Source organism: Megascapheus bottae, chromosome 1 (genome assembly GCF_031878675.1).
Source record: "Megascapheus bottae isolate mThoBot1 chromosome 1, mThoBot2.hap1, whole genome shotgun sequence".
NCBI lineage: Eukaryota > Metazoa > Chordata > Mammalia > Rodentia > Geomyidae > Megascapheus > Megascapheus bottae.
The window spans coordinates 59,491,564-59,508,817 of NC_143509.1; the positions used below are offsets into that span (position 1 = coordinate 59,491,564).

General features: G+C 41.0%; 1 protein-coding gene across 4 annotated transcripts in view; it reads right to left on the reverse strand.

Annotated features, from left to right (window-relative positions):
* The window catches only part of Cfap91 (cilia and flagella associated protein 91), a 53,767-nt gene extending 39,891 nt beyond the window's left edge, over positions 1 to 13,876 (reverse strand). For 3 of the 4 annotated variants that reach the window (XM_090345733.1, XM_090345714.1, XM_090345724.1), the window contains exons 1-6: positions 13,660 to 13,876; positions 10,917 to 10,993; positions 10,154 to 10,311; positions 9,083 to 9,166; positions 7,862 to 7,918; positions 5,896 to 6,077 (exon numbers count right to left, since the gene is read on the reverse strand). In XM_090345733.1, the coding sequence (XP_090201859.1) occupies positions 5,896 to 6,077; positions 7,862 to 7,918; positions 9,083 to 9,166; positions 10,154 to 10,311; positions 10,917 to 10,993; positions 13,660 to 13,780 (679 nt within the window). In that variant the 5' untranslated portion in view covers positions 13,781 to 13,876. Of the gene's footprint in view, positions 1 to 5,895; positions 6,078 to 7,861; positions 7,919 to 9,082; positions 9,167 to 10,153; positions 10,312 to 10,916; positions 10,994 to 13,659 lie in introns of those variants that run through there. The other variant, XM_090345743.1, reaches the window with a different exon arrangement.
* Positions 13,877 to 17,254: the final 3,378 nt, after the last annotated feature.

Below are 17,254 nucleotides of genomic sequence, written 5' to 3' on the forward strand. Positions count from 1 at the left end.
TTTGATAAATAAAACCTCTGTTTTACTTTCCTTGTTAAAATAGATAAATAAATAAGTACTCCAGGTGCTGGTGGCTCAGGCCTGTAATCCTAGCTACTTAGGAAGCTGCGATCTGAGAATGGCTGGCCCAGGAGGAAAGTCTTATCTCAACCTTGAGGACCAGCACACACACACACACACACACACACACACACACACACACACACAAAATAGCAATAATAATTTTGTTATGTTTATATTTACAAAAATAATATATAAATCCACTATCTAGCTTTGAAAAGTATAGAAACACCTCACCTTTTCCAGAGGCAAACACAAGACAGTTTAGAGAATGTGTTGTCAATTCTTTTTTTCTTTCTTTTTTTCTCTTAGTCTACATTATGTTCAAGTAAATGAGAAATTTTATGTATATAGTATGGATGTAAAATGTAAACATACATTTTATAAGTACTTAAACATATGCAATTCTGCATAAAAGTTTGCATTAGCAACTTAAAAATAAAACAGTATGCAAATAATAGCATAAATACTTAGCTTTAACAACTGTACAAACACATCTTGATATATACACTAAACATGTGTGTGCATGCACACATGCGTGTGTGTGTGTGTGTGCACGCGCACACGTGCTGATCCTGGGGCTTGAACTTAAGACAGTGGTGCTGTTTCTGAGCCTTTTTGTTCAAGGCTAGAACGCTAACCACTTGAGCTACAGCTCCTTTTCCAGCTGTTTGGATGCTTAATTGGAAATTAGTCTTACAAACTTTCCTACCCAGCTGGCTTCAAACTGGGGCACTCAAATCTCAGCCTCCTGAGTTGCTAGGATTACAAACATGAACCACTTGTGTCTGGCTCATTTTACCTTTTATATCAAAGAAATTAAAAGGCAAGTTGATATTTCTTCCATCCACATTTTCTAACCCCCTTTTCCAAAAGAAACACATAAAGAAACTTGGAGTTTTATTTTCAGTCAATCTTTGCATCTTTTTATTTTTTTTTGTTTGTGCCAGTAATAGGGCTTGGACTGAGGGCCTGAGCACTGTCCTTGGGCTTTCTCTTACCATTGCATCACTTCTGACTTTTTCTTTTTTTCATATATTTTTATTGTAATTAATAGAAGGGTTACATTATATTCATCAGATAGAAGGTGCATTACTTCACAAACATTGATACCCTTTCTCATGTCTTGGTCCCCATTTCCCTCCCTCCCACTTACACTTTTTCTGTATACGTGGTACCGAGGAATTGAACCTGGGTCTTCATGCATGGTAGGCAAGCACTCCCAAACTCCTGGCCCAAAGCTTTGCATTTTATATAGTGGATGTGTGGCTCAGTCTTGAGAGAAAAAGTCAAGCAAGAGTGTATGGCCCTGAACTCAAGCCCCTACTAGGGACACACACAAAAATTCAAAGCCTTAGCATTTTAGACACAGATTTCTATATAATGACTTACAATGACAATGAAATCTTTCATTTCTTAAAGTGTTTTTAAATATGCCAATAATTGTTCTCACCCATTTGATCTTCAGCAATTATTCATATTTAACTACTAAAGAGACCACAGAGCTGAAAGGTAAAGTAACTGTGCCAAGTCACAGTTGGTGAAGGTCAGGAACTGGATTTGAACAAGGCAGTCTAGCTCTGAGTTCTCATACACTGCCGTCTCTCCTTTGCTAATAGACTCAAGTATGTGCCAGAAACCAGAGCTGCTTCAACTGTGAACCAAAAAACAAACTACTTTTACATACAAGGTCCCGTACTGCCTATATGATTCTGGAACTTGCATTTTTCACCCAGCCCTCTTTTGGGGACTTGAACCATACTGACCTAAAGAGACCTAAGACCTCATTACAAGTCAGGCTGTCTCACAGATGGACATTTTTGGCCATTTCAACTAGACATCCTTTAGGGCCCATGTGTGAGCTTTTCTAGAAGTTTTGGAGGAGGAAATGCTGGTATGTGGTGCCTATTTTAGTTCGGGACGCTGCCAGGTTTTCCTGCAGAGAGCACATTTTCACTCCTGTATTCTGAGATTCTCTGTCAGCTCTTCTGCAATCCTAATGTTTCCTCGCATCCTCCCACATTGCTTTGGCCTAATCTCGGTTGCTCTTTGCGGTCTTTACAAATACCTCACACATGATAAATTTTACTTTCACAGGAGATGGAGGGCACAGGAATCTTGGTTTTTATCACTTCTATATAATCTGGAGAAAAATAAAATATGCTAATTTACTGAGACATAGCTCTAGGGGGAGGAAGATTTGGCTTAGAATTGTTTGAAGGGAAGATTCGAGGATGGGGGATAAAATGAGGGAAGGGGTAAGTAAGTAACACTGTTCAAAAAGAAATATACTGGGGCTGCGAGTTTGGCCTAGTGATAGAGTGCTTGCCTAACATGCACAAAGACCTGGGTTCAATTCCTCAGAAAAAGCCAGAAGTGGTGCTGTGGCTCAGGTGATAGAGCTCTAGCCTTGAGAAAGTCCAAGGACAGTGCTCAGGCCCTGAGTTCAAGCCCCAGGACTGGTAAAAAAAAAAAAAGAAAAGAAAGAAATATACTCATCTTAGTTATTGTAACCCTCTGTACATCACCTTTACAATGAAATTTAAATTTAAAAAAAAAGGTAGATGCTATTTGGGGGAAGAAATTAAATCTGTTCAAGTATATGAGTTTTCCTATCTCTAAACATAATGTGCCTCTGTTTTAACCAAATCATTGTTTATATGCTTAAACATAAGAATAATTTATAACTTTTTGCTACAAAGGCTCTCTGTTAGGTGATTAATAGCACTTGTTATTTGCTAATCTTATGAATGTGATGTTTCCCTCAACTTAAAAACATTAGATACTACTTATACATAGGAAATCTGCTAGGCCTTGTATCTTGATTTCAACATCAGTAACTTGCAGAGCTTGCTTCTTAGCTCTGGTAATTTATTTTACTAGTTTTAAAAATGAGTTTTGTCAGTCAGGCACCAGTGGCTCATGCCTATAAGCCTAGATACTCAGGAGGCTGTGAATTGAAGACCACAATTCAAAACCAATCCAGGCAGAATGTGTGAGACACTCATCTCCAATTAACCACCAAAAAGCTGGACATGGAGCTGTAGCTCATACTAGAGTGCTAGCCATGAGTAAAAGAAAGCTCAGAGACAGCATCCAGGCTCTGAGTTCAAGCCACAGGAATGACACAAACAAACAAACAAAAAGAACATTTTCTGCAAATGGAAAGTTTTGCCAATTCCTTCTAATCCATTCCTCCTTGTTCCTCTTACCTTACTGCACTGGTTTAGTAGTTATTCTTTCTTTCTCTCACTTTTCATTTTGCTGGGCACGGCTTCACCCATGCCAGGCAAGCACTCTACCACCAAACAATATTCCTGGCCTTTTGACTTCGCTTTATGAAAACTTCTATTACTGTACACCACACATGGAAAAAGTTGCAAATACAAGCATCCCGTAGAACCAGCACAATCAGAAGATAAGAATCGAGACAGTCCTCAGTCTCCTTCTTAGGTTCTATGAGCCCCAAGGAGAGCCACCATCCTTCCACCTAACAGATTAGTTTTGATTACTTTTGAGTTTTGCACAAGTAGAATCAGCAATGTGGTCTTTTCTGTCTCCTTCCCTTTACTGAGTGAGTACTGTCTATGTGGGGGTCACTGATGTCTTTCCTGATAGCTCTACTTCCATCCTCATCGATAAGCTAGCAGTGGAGCTGCATGATCATGTGCTTGAACTGGGAATCCACTGGATTTTAGCTACCGATATCATGGCTGACATATTTGGGATTTTTCCACTTTGGAGTTATGAGTGGCGCTACCATGACCCTTCTCATACATTTCTTTTGGTGACTACACATAGTTATTTCTGTGACTACAAATCTATATTCATTTTTCTTGGACATATAGCTAGGAATGAAATCTCTTGATTATAGATTGATATTTGTAATGAGCACATTACATTAACAAATTGCAACCTGGAATTTTCTGCAAGATATTGTGGTGTATGCAAATATCTTTCACTGTCATAAACATTGATCTAATAAAATTCTAGATTTGGCCAGGAACTGGTGGCTCATGCTATAATCCTAGCTACTCAGGAGGCTGAGATCTGAGGATCATGATTCAAAGCCAGCCTAGGAGGGAAAACCTGAGACTCATCACTACACACACCCACACACATTTGGGAAATGCAGACATGGTTCAAGTGGTAGAGTGCTCACCTTGAGCAAAAAAGCTCAGGGACATTGCTCAGGTCCTGAGTTCAAGCCGCAGGACCAGCACACACACACACACACACACACACACACACACACACACACACACACACCCCATTTCAATATCTGCATTTATTTCTTCATAGCAACTTAAAGGTTATACTTTAAGATGTCAATCTGGTATTTTTCCTTTGTGGAAAATATGACTTTTCCCTGTCTCAGTTTTTGGGTTCTTTGTTTTTATTTTCTCTTTTCTTTGCCACTGTTTTATCTATCTTCGAATACTTACACAAGAGGGTTTCAATTTAACATGTCCGCTTATGTGCACAATGCAGCATAATCAGAGTTGCCTCTTCCATCATTCTCCCCTCACACACCTATCCCATCACTACTGTCTCCTCAAATTTCCTAATTCCATTTTCACATATGAATATTGAATGCTATGACTATATTCACCCGCCCTTTCCTCTTTTCATTTTTTTCTTTTCTTAGTGGATGTGAATTTTTTTTTGGGGGGGGGTGGTCATGGGACTTGAACTCTGGCCTGGGCAGAGCTCTTCAGCTCAAGGCTACCACCTTACCCTTGAGCCACAGCCCCACTTCCCATTTTCTAGAAGTTAATTGGAGATAAGAGTCTCCAGTTATTTGTCCTTTTGTCCCCGGGCTGGCTTTGAACCTTGATCCTCAGATCTCAGCCTTGTGAGTAGCTAGGATTACAGTTGTGAGCCGCCATGCCCGGCTCTAGATGTGAATTCTTTTTTTTTTTTTTTTGCCAGTCCTGGACTTGAGCTCAGGGCCTGAGCACTGTCCTTGGACTTTCTCAAGGCTAGAGCTCTACCACTTGAGCTTCAGCACTACTTCCAGCTTTTTTCTATGTATGTGGTACTGAGGAAACAAACCCGGGTCTTTAAACATGCTAGGCAAGCACTCTACCACTAGGCCAAACTCCCGGCCCTAGATGTGAATTCTTAAAACGGTGTTTGGTTTGGTTTGGGGCTTGAACTCAGGGCCTGAGCACTATCCCTGAGTTTGTTTTATAGTTTGCCATTGCTCAAGGCTACTGCTCTACTACTATCCTATTTCTTACTCAGTAGAATATTCTTTGTGAGAACTCATTCCTTTCTGCAGTCCTGGCAAATTCTTTGCTATTATCTTTCCTTGAATTGCTGCTCTTCCATTCCTTCTAGCCGTACTGTCTGGAGCTTATTATCCTTTTTTCATTTCCCTTTTTCTTGTTCTACTGCTTGTTGCAATATAGAATTTCCTTCATTTATTTTCTCAACATCTGTTAGCCATTCATTCATCTTCTTATTAAGGTGCTTTGCCCACTTTTATTTTAGCCGATATTTTCTTGTTATTGAATTAGGTTCTATGGATATTTCAAATATTAGTGCTTTATCTGATGTACAATGTGCACATGCTTTCTCTCAATCTGTGGATTACTGCTTCATTCTATAAACCAGAATGATCTGTGTGTGTGTGTGTGTGTGTGTGTGTGTGTGTGTGTGTGTGTGTGTGTATGTGTGTGTTGCCTCCAAGAAGTCAGCAGCATCAGCATTTTGAAATCTCCAGGGAGAAGTTTTAGCTATCACTTCTTTCATTAACATATGGATTTGTTTAGGTCAAATGATCAATGAATACTGTAATCTCCAAATACTCTAAGATAATTAGCAACTCACCCCAGGTCAGAGTAGCCAGTGTCAAGAGCTCTGGGATGGTGTCCTGACACACTACATATTCTGGAGAGTAGGGGTCTGTTTGAGTATCTGCATCCCGGTAATCAGTCTGAGTGGCCACTGTAGACTTTAAAGAGGCAGGTAGATATGATACACTGTCAGGAGAAGAGCTATACGGCTCAATCCTAAAGGGAGAAAAATATTTTAAAATAGGAAACTCAGTGTGATTAATGTTTAACATTATATAATCATCTAGAAATGAATCTTGGAATTTCACTAAACACATTCTCACTTATTTATAAATTCAGTTAACCATGATTATGCCCCCAAAATCTTGACAGAAATAGCTGGTTATTCTCACTTCTAACAAGAAACTGAATGGTAATAAATCTGTCACTCTATCTAGATAGTATCTACCTGTGTACCATTGGGAAAGGTTGTGGGATAGAAATACTTGTTTAAAAAAAATATTGATCATTAGGGCTGGGAGTTTGGCCTAGTGGTGTAGTGCTTGCCTTGCATGCATGAAGACCCGGGTTCAATTCCTCAGTACCACATACATAGAAAAAGCCAGAAGTGGTGTTGTGGCTCAAGTGGTAAAGCTCTAGTCCTGAGAAAGCCCAAGGATAGTGCTCAGGCTCTGAGTTCAATCCCCAGGACTGGGAGGAAGAAGAGGAAGAAGAAGAAGAGGAATCTATTTAACAACTTTCAGACCTTGGTCAAGGAAGGTGATCCAATTAGTCTACTTGTAAAAAAATTACCAGAGGATTTACAAGATAATCACAGAATGATCCCCGCTTCTCTCAGGCATGCCTCTCACAATGTTCAAGTCTACAGTGGTCCCTGGGGAAGCTGGCATGGCACAGAGCTGCTCCATCAGGGGACAATGGGGACTCAGTTCTCCAACTCCATTTTGAAATCTCCAGGGAGAAGTTTTAGCTATCACTTCTTTCGTTAACATATGGATTTGTTTAGGTCAAATGATCATCAAATCATAAAATTCTAGCATTCCTAAAATACCTCATGGCTGATTTATTTTTCTGATAGAATGTTGAACAATTGTCAAGTAAGTTCGTGTTCCAGGAAAGCAAAAGAGAACCCTGAAAACATATTTCTGGGTGAGGGGAATTTTGGAGGAATTTGAGGAAAAAGGGTGAAAAAGTGCAGCAGTGATGAAAATGAACTATATAACTCCTGGGTGGAGATGAGAGGGAAGGAATGGGAGAGAATTAAGGAACAGATGACACTGTATGAAGGAAATGCACTTAATACCTGATGCATGTAAATGTAACCTTTCTGAATATCACCTCTACAATAACAATAAAATAAATTAATAAAAAAATGTTTCCAACTCCTTTTGTAAAATTACTACTATGGTTTTATATGTTTCCACTCCACAACTCATGGTGAAACTTCATTTCATTCTAACAATATCAAGGTTGGGCTTTCTCAGCCTTCAGAACTATGAGAAGTAACTTTCTATTACTGATAACATTACCCAGCCTGTGGTATTTTATTGTAGCAGTGCAGACAGAAAGTTCATAAGAAATACATTTTGAAAAAAAAAGAAATTCACTCTGTATCACAGTCTTCTATATACAAATCAACATAGGCACATATTCAACATAAACAAGTATTAAAAAAACAATTTGTTCTCAATCAATCTGATACTTTTGTTATTTTTCTACTGTTGTTTATTTGTGTTTTTTCATATTGCTCATGACCTTGTAGAAAACCAGTAAGTTTGAATAGCCAATGTTCAACTTTGGCATATTAAAATATCAACTTTGTAATCAGCAATAATCAAACTTCAGCATATGGAAGACTGAAGAGTTCGGGGAAAGTGGTTTATCTTGGGATGGTTTGTACTCCATAGCTTGAAAAATGCAGACTGGGGAGAACTATTTTCTGGGAGCAACACAAAAAGAGAGGATACGTTGAAAAGAGTTTTGAAACAACAGCCACTTACTTGGTTGTTGCCAGCATATAACTGAGCGGCATCTGTTGAAGAAATGGAAGGAAAGGCCTGGAAAGAAAAGGAAAGTACAAATGGGTGGGATTGTTGTGGGTGTACTCTAAGCACCCTGCTAACTTTAGTATTGTTCCTTAAAAATTAATGAGGTCTAATATCCTACGTATCAGTAATGCTCAAACTTTATCATCTATAAAATTACAGTGGAGTGGGTGGGATGAGGGTTTCGGGATTAAACCTTCCTAGGTCTACCCAGGAGACTTAGTCCATGTGGCCTTGTCCTCTCTGCAGGGGACAAGCAAGTCATGGGGTCACAATCCACTCTCCATGTGTGCCTCAGCTTCCCTTAGTCCCCAGAAACTTCTCAAATTGCATGAAATATTCTAAAACTCCACATGACTTAGTTTTAAAACTTCCTCCCTCAATATCTAAGACCGGAGTGGACCAAAGTTAACACGATAGTAACACTTCTCTGAAAAAGATCAGCATTCAGAAAAGAAAGTCCTATAAGGAAGTTGCCCATAAATTAATAAAACAATAATAATGTAACTTAAAAATGTACTTTCTAGCATTTTACTAATCACTCGGCTTCTGTGATTAAAACTCTTTTATACAAATAGCAAACATAAACATTTTAAAAAATGTAAATGTTTAATGTACTTTCTATAGAAAGGCTATTTAATGTGGCATCAAAACTGTTTTATTAATCTAAGTAAGACCTACATAAAACTCTCACTTTGTTCTCATTTGATTTGCATATATGATTATCCATGAGTCTTGGTCAGAAGTGAAAGTGAATCTTTAGATTATGTTGGCAACATTCACTCAGAGAACAAATGCTGTCCTTTGTAACACTTGTAACAGATTTCCCTTCAAGTGACTTCACGATATCACTGCCATGTCTCCTTTCATGGGCTGAGTTGGTTTTAGTCTCAGACATACATCCTTCGTTGTAATGAGTTCCTATAAATCAGGCTGGAATTCCCAGCTCTGACCCTGGCTAGCGTCCAGGACAGTGAGCGGCTGATGCTCCGTTTCCATTTCAGCTTCACTATTGGTGAGATGGGGATAATGCAAACCCTCTGCTGTTGGCAGAGTGAGCTTAGATATGCTAAGCATGTCTTGAGGTGCATGGTAGATTACATGCTGCCATCATATTGTACTGAGCGTTTCTAACCAAGTCCAGGGCTCAAATGTGTATTAGGTATTATTTTCTACCTGTCAAAGTATTTATAGCGATTCCTTCCAGTCACTTCCGGATCTTCACAAACTGCTTTAGGTATCTGAAAAGAAGCGTCAGTTCTAAAATGAAGCAGGAAAACATTATTCAAGTCTATCATTTCCACATATACTTTCCACTTAATATTTTTATATCTATATAGAACATTCCATACTGACAGAAAACTCTGCTATAAGATGTGTTTAAACTAGATAAAATTACTTTTCCACCCCCAACCCCAAGCCAGGAAACCAGGGACTACTGAGAAGAGAAATAAGCAGATGGATGAAATCCTACATGCAGAAACACCTCCTTGCAATTAAAAGCACACAAGACTAACAAAGTTTCAAAAGGAAATTTTGATATTCATGTTGGAAGACATTCTTATTTGTTAATTTACTAGCCATAAACTTGCAAGTGATTTTAAAAACAAGTATTTTTTCATACGAAGTTTACAGGTGTTTGGGCTAAATGTCTCAAAAGATATTTTAAGCCAGGTATTTGTGGCTCACACCTGTAATCCTAGCTACTTAGTAGGCTGAGATCTACAAAGCCAGCCCGGGTAGGAAGTCCATGAGAATCTTAACTACCAAAATAAACAAGGAGTTTATTGAGGTCTTGCTCAAGTACTAAAGCACTAGCCTTGAGCAAAAGGCTAAGAGACAGTGCCCAGGCTCTGAGTTCAAATCCCAGGACCACTACCATGGGCGCGTGCACACAACACACACACATGCACACACACACACACACACACACACACACACACACACACACAAAAGCAGCTTGCAATCTCTAGGTGGATCAAATGAACAACCAACTCAATCATCCATGTCTTTGGTGACAATTGTCATTTAATACACATATAAATATTTATGCCAGCCTTCTGAGAACTTCTACCAACCAACAAGTGTATAACTCTTGCTCCTAAATAAGGCTTGTTTTAGGAAAGGAAGCTTACGTGCCAACTACACACTTTCTAGTCATGCAGAGTAAGTACATAGCAATTTTAAAAATAATGTATTCATTAAAAATATGAGTGCTTTTAGAAAATGGAGCTACCCAACACTTACTTGGCCATCTTGCAGACGGCTTCTTTCTGTTTTACCTCCGGTCCCCTCCATTCTTTACTGATAAATGGTGGGATCGGATCTATACTTTTCCAATACAGAGAATATCTTGGATAATGGATCAGGTTGCTGAACATGGCTCTAAATCTGGGAACTTTTCTCTAATATAAGGAAATGAAGGGAGGGAAAAAAATCAAAATCATATCAGATTTTCTCTTTAAATAAAAAATTTAAATAAATGTATATATATATATATATATATCATAGGAAGAACCACCATTGGTAGATGTAAAGAATTTTTCCAAAAGAAATATGGCATAGTGATGGATGATTGGAATCCAGAACTTGGAGGCAAAGGCAGGAGGATCTCAAGGGAGAGGCCAACCAGCAACACACAGCAAAACCTTTTCTCAAACAAACAAAAACCAAAAAATCTCCAAAAAGTTGTGATAATGGCAATTGGTATAGCAAGGGCCAGAACTAGAATTACTTCAAACTATATATGTTTTCATATTACTTGAATTCTCTCAACACAGACACAAAGGCATTTTCCAGGGAAATGACTTAGTGTATGGATCCTTTATTTTCTATTAGTTACTTCATCTTCACAATAGGACACACCTGCCCCCAAGTAATCATAGAATTCCTGCAGCATCAGGAATTAAATTCAGTGCATATTTAATGAGTAGTCAATCTGATTTACACAGTTAGCTGAAGAAGATGACTCAAATTTATTAAATAGTCTTGGTAGGCAAATTAAACTTACCAGTCTACTTTGAATAAGGGTGGCTTGAATATTTGCCTGAGCATGGTCTTTTGCACTTGATACAATAAATAAAGGATCTGCAGAACAAAAGAAAAAGCATAAGGAATAGAACCTATCTAAATCTAGAATGAAAAAAAGTCAAAAGCAATATAGTCCCTTTCTTTTTCCTATTCTCTGTCCTCCCTTTCTCCCTCCTCCCTCCCTCACTTGTACCCTTCCTTCCTTCCTTCCTCTTTTCTTCCTATCTTCTTTCCTTCCTCTCTCCCTCCCTCCATCCCTGCCTTCCTTCTTTCCTCCTTTCCTCTCTCCCTTCCTTCCTTTATATTTCTTTTCAAGATGGATGTCTATTTTGCCCAAATTGGCCTTGAACTCATAGGCTTATATGATCCTGAGTTTCCCTGAGTAGGCAAGAACAGACATATATTGCCTTCCCCAGTTTATAATTTCTGATTAGAAAGGACAGGTAGTTTCTATCTCTGCAGTAGCTATGACCCAGTTACTCTGACTCATCTATCAGAGAAGATCTGTTTCATACATTTCTTTCCTATCAATTCAAAATCATCTTATGGACTTAGAATGTAAACAGGGAGGCTAGTATATTTCAAGCTCAACACCTAAACACAATCTCTTTTTCAAACTTCTTTCTGGGTCTGCGTAACCTAAAAAGTATTTATAGAGGAAAGACCTTGTGTCTATGCATTGTGGCCACTTACAGGCAGAGGGATAATTTATTTCATTTTCCCATATTCAGAGCACTAGTAACATGCAAACAGCATGACCCTCAGAATTGACAGACACAATGAGCAAAGGTAGTTCTCTAAGAAATAAATATTCACAATCTGTAGAATTTGATCCTTAAGGTTCTAAGTACTGTCAATAGGCTTAGTTCATTCCTCCAAAGTTAAAAGATTAATGATGAAGAGTATTGATGACTGATTATACCAACTATTAAAATCAACCAACTGAGCACTAAATTCATAAGCAGTCTTCCAATCAAGACTTGATTTCCTAGATAGACATCTCTAGGGAAACAGTAGTCTAGCCTAGACTACTTAGTGGCACATATTTCCCCATAGAAATGAATAAAATGGCCAGACGCAGTGGCTCATGCCTGTAATCCTAGCTACTCAGGAGGCTGAGATCTGACAATCAAGGGTCAAAGCCAGCCTGGGCACAAAAGGACCTGAGACTCTTATCTCCAATTAACCAAGGGCGGGGTCATAGCTTGAGCTAAAGAGCTCAGGGGCCGTGCCCAGGCTGAGTTCAACCCCCATGACCCACCCCCACCCCCCCAAAAAAAAAGAAAGAAAGAAAAGAAATTAATAGAATGACATTATGACTTAGAAATAAATTTTTTTAATTTAGATCTCTAAATCAATTACTAAAACTGAATACAACTTTTTAGGTGACCACACAAAAACACCTTCCCAGATGCTGTCATGGACATTTCCAATAAGTGTGAATAGCAGCAAATCTCAGGCTCTCTCTTTTTCTTTTATTCAACAAAATGCTTATTGATTGGTTAGTATGTCCTAGGGACTTCGAACATATTACTCAACAAAAAGATTTTGAAAATCCCCACTTCATAGGGAGGGAAAGACAATCTTCCCTGCCTGGGTTTTAGACTGCTGGGTGGGCTTTGCTTCCTGGCTATGAGTAGCCAGACTGTCTGTTTCATTGTATGAAATTCATTTGGCCAGCTCTGAGTGGATTTCTGCTCTTTGCAAAGGACATTGAGCTATTTATTTTGTCTGCAAACAAAACACGACCTAATAAATTCTGTGCTTGCTGTCATGGTACAGGGTTATTTCCACTCCCAAATTACCTTTGAAAAATAACATGGGTATGATTACAGAAAGTTACTGAGTTCCTTCTATCAGATGGAATGAAGAGTGAACAGAGAAGAACCCTGGCAAGATTATGTAAGTGATCATCACAATCCCAATGCAGGAAATGGTTATCCAACAGATGCCCCTCCAAAGAGGACCCTGGGAAAACCAAAGGTGACATCACACTTTTGAAGGCAAAGTGAGGCTCAGATGACAGGAGGCTAAGGATTATCCAGGGCAAAGTTAGCAAAGATCATGCTTACCTCGTTACTCTCATTAAAACAGTAAATCTAATCGTGAAGTACCTAACACGCATCGGTACTAAAATAGGCTTGAAGAGGCTACAAAAGAGGTGTAAATCCAGAACTGTCAAATTCAGGCAAGACAGCCTTCAAATAGAAAATCAAGGCATTCAAATAAATCAGGACTTTACTTTGCCCGAGAGGAACCGGTGCACCTAGTTTATAAGCGATGTTTTGGTTGATAAGAAAAGGGAAGAGGGGGTCGGGGGGGGGGTCACTAAAACAAACGTTTTGCCCAGCATGTCAAAAGTGGAGTTGCCCTAGGGCGGGGGAGCAGGAAGACCATTTTATGAAGTTTTTAAGGAGGGACTAGTGCATGGATCTCTCACTCTGCTCACTCATTCCATGCTTTTCTGGACTCCAGGAGTTCTGGACCAGGCTTCAGGAAGCTGGCTGGGTGCTGGGTGCAGGGTCAGGGGGAGTGGGCCATTAGGAACAGAAAGGCGGCCCCGCATGGGGCTCGGAGCGGCTGCGCTCCCTGTGTGCCTGGGTTTGCACGGTCACCTGGCGGGCGCGGAGCTGCCCCATCCTAGGAAGGACGGAGGCTCTGCTGTCCTTGGCGCCGTCCACAGGGCCAGCTCGCCGGGGTGGGAGTTCTGGGGCAGCCCTTACCGTACAGGAAATCGTACGTTCGACTGGGCATGTGCCCTCTGCCCCTGCACCTCCTGAAGTCCATCTGTGGAGACTCCTGGAGGTGCTCCTTGGTCTCGGTGACGGTCACTGCGGGTCTCATGGTGCTGCCCCTTTCCTCCCGCCAGCAGTAGTGAGTCCTAGCAGCTGTGTGCACTGTAGCTATGGTAACCGCGGCAGGCGCGGGGCGGGGACAGGAAACAGGGGGCGGGGCCGCAGGAGGGGCGAGGCCGCGGGAGGGCGTGGTCTGTTGAGGGGTGGGGCCTCTGTGGTGGGGCGGGGCCGCCGGAGAGGCGGGGCCGCCGGAGAGGCGGGGCCGCCGGAGAGGCGGGGCCGCCGGAGAGGCGGGGCCGCCGGAGAGGCGGGGCCGCCGGAGAGGCGGGGCCGCCGGAGAGGCGGGGCCGCCGGAGAGGCGGGGCCGCCGGAGAGGCGGGGCCGCCGGAGAGGCGGGGCCGCCGGAGAGGCGGGGCCGCCGGAGAGGCGGGGCCGCCGGAGAGGCGGGGCCGCCGGAGAGGCGGGGCCGCCGGAGAGGCGGGGCCGCCGGAGAGGCGGGGCCGCCGGAGAGGCGGGGCCGCCGGAGAGGCGGGGCCGCCGGAGAGGCGGGGCCGCCGGAGAGGCGGGGCCGCCGGAGAGGCGGGGCCGCCGGAGAGGCGGGGCCGCCGGAGAGGCGGGGCCGCCGGAGAGGCGGGGCCGCCGGAGAGGCGGGGCCGCCGGAGAGGCGGGGCCGCCGGAGAGGCGGGGCCGCCGGAGAGGCGGGGCGGAGCCTCCTGTGGCTATAGTCGATGGAGTGGCAGGGCAGGGCTGCGAGAGGGGAGGGGAGGGGGATCCAGGAGAGGCTGAGAGTAAGGAAGAGAAAGGTTGGGCCTTGCTAGGCCTTGGACTTGATATCGCATCAGTTGGGGAAGGTGCATCAAACACTGGTCTGCTTCTACAAATTATTGATAATATACAGCATGTAACTATATTCACTGAAATATGGTAGATTCAGGGGAGAATTCCTTAGAAAGACGCAGGCCCAGAATTCAGGCCCATGACCGGAATAAAAAAAGTGTTCACCTGCTCCTAGGATGTCCACTTTTACCTCCTCATTGTAAAACTACTGTGTCTGAGCAGGGAATGTGGCTTAGTGGTAGAGTGCTGGTCTAGTATGCATGAAGCCCTGGGTTCAATTCCTCATACATAGAAAAAGCCGGAAGTGGTGCTGTGGCTCAAGTCGTATAGCGTTAGCCTTGAGAAAACCCAAGGACAGTGCCCAGACCCGGAGGTCAAGCCTCAGGTCTGGAAAAACAACAACAACAACAAAAAAGACTCATGTTCTCATGTTCAAATAATGTCAATTTAGGACTTGAGCTCTAATACAGGAATTTGGATAGAACAAAATTTATGTTCACAGTAACAAAAGTAGATGACCAGTATGAAATTAGCTTCTGTGTCATTTAGTCATCTCATATAAAAGGAGCATTTGTACCAAAGAGGGGGCCTAGTTCAAAAATGTAATTGAGATGAAACTTAAATTTGGTCTTACTGGGAGAGTTCGCCCTGGGATTTGGGGGTCCTGAATGTCTCATGAGGCACAGGGCACTACCTCTCCGTTTTAATGTGTGTGGAGATACTATTTACCTTCTGCCCATTTTTAAACAGTTGAGTTTCCTAAGTTTATTTTTACTCTTATAATGCAGCTCAGGTACTTGTGAAAATATATTATCTGACCTTTTCCATATGACTTTGTGGGAACCAGTTTTCTAGGAATGGGCACAATGTTGCTGACACTGTTGCTGCTGTTGTCCATAATAAACTATCTTATCTGTGACTTTGATTTGGTGGCTGACAGCATTCATGAAACTGGCAAGAAGCAAGTAAAATCTCAGATTCTTCTCAAGCCTGAAAAGCTGTAGAGAACGTTATTCAGCACATATTTACCTGGGAAAAATGTTAATGATCCCCCTACAAAGGTAGACATATAAACACCAGGCAAAAATTACTTAGTTTTGTAAGTGGACTATGAAAAGTCAACCCATAAACTAGGCAAATGAGACTTTAAGACTTGTAATTCTTCTCTCTCAACAAATGGTGTCACCCCTTCTCTACCAATCTCAAGAATCCATCCTTACTTATAATGCTCATTCAAATCAGAATTGAAAAATGAAAACTTAATTTTTTTAATGGCCTTAACCAAACTACCTTCAGAGTTGCCATCATAAATGGTTGAGTCACTTACTCTTTAAACTCCCTATGATGCTTACTTCCAATACGATCTCTAATTATAGATCAAGAAAATAGTTTCCCCAGGCTGGGAATGTGGCCTAGTAGGTAGAGTGCTTGCCTAGCATGCACAAAGACCCGGGTTCGATTCCTCAGTACTACATACATAGAAAAAAGCCAGAAGTGGTGCTGAGGCTCAAGTGACAGAGCTCTAGCATTGAGAAAGTTCAAGGACAGTGCTCAGGCCCAGAGCTCAAGCCCAGGACTGGACTGGCAAAAAATAAAAATAGTTTCCCCCCACCCCTTGGAAGCAATAGGTTATTGAGATTTTTTTTCCCCTTGGAGTGGAATAGGAAACAAATTTCATGTTTTATATTCTTACTTTCTATTGAATACTGAAACAGACCTTCCTACATGTTTTCAGGCAATCAAGCTGAACAGGAAAAGTGTAAAGCATGATGATTATGTGAAAATCAAAATTGACTGTGAAACTTATTTAGTTATTTACTCAAGAACTTAAAAAAAAGAAGAAGAAGGAAAAGTAACCTGGGGGTTGGGTGTAGAAATTCTAAAACAAGAAGTGAATTGATATAAGTGATTAACTTTGCTCAATATATTAGTGTGCATCTCAGCTCTCATGTAACTCCTTAAATTCTATTAATTATTCTCACTTTTCTTCCTTGTTCATTTTCTAGAAACAATGGAATTCAATAACACAAGTGAATACAAATCATTAATTAATTTTAAAATAAGAACTAGTCAAATGAAGTAGGAAAGTAAACAGAACTTAGGGAGATGTGAACACTCCCAAGTTCGGGACAATGAAGAAGTCATGGACATCTCTAAACCGCACTCCACTCATCCATACAGGTAAATAGTCATTTCAGCTGCTGTGAAGATAAAATGATGATTCATGAAATCAACAGCCTTTGTACAGGAAAACTTTTATGAGTAAAAGTTTCATGTGGTTTCAACTGGATAAACCTTCTAAATGGATACTTTTTTATATTTCAAATATCTTCTCACAATTAGCATCTACTTGTTTAACTTTTTCTATAGTGTCGCAAATAAAACTCCAAATTTTTACTTTAGTGTAATTAACTTCACCAAAATTTACATTTTATGTTTACAATTTGTGCATTTCAAGTGTGAATAAGTAATCTTCACCCTCTGGGTATAAAGATGTGCTTCTTTGTTTTCTGTTGTTAACTCTTAGTTTTATCTTTCACACTTTAGGCCTTTCCTATATCTGAAGCAGCAGTGTTCTATTTTCTCCAGTTAAGCCAATTTTCTTTTCCTCATGATTTATTGAATCATATGTATTGTATATTGTTTATAAGTGATGTTGATGGATTGGAAACAATGTGATTGTGTG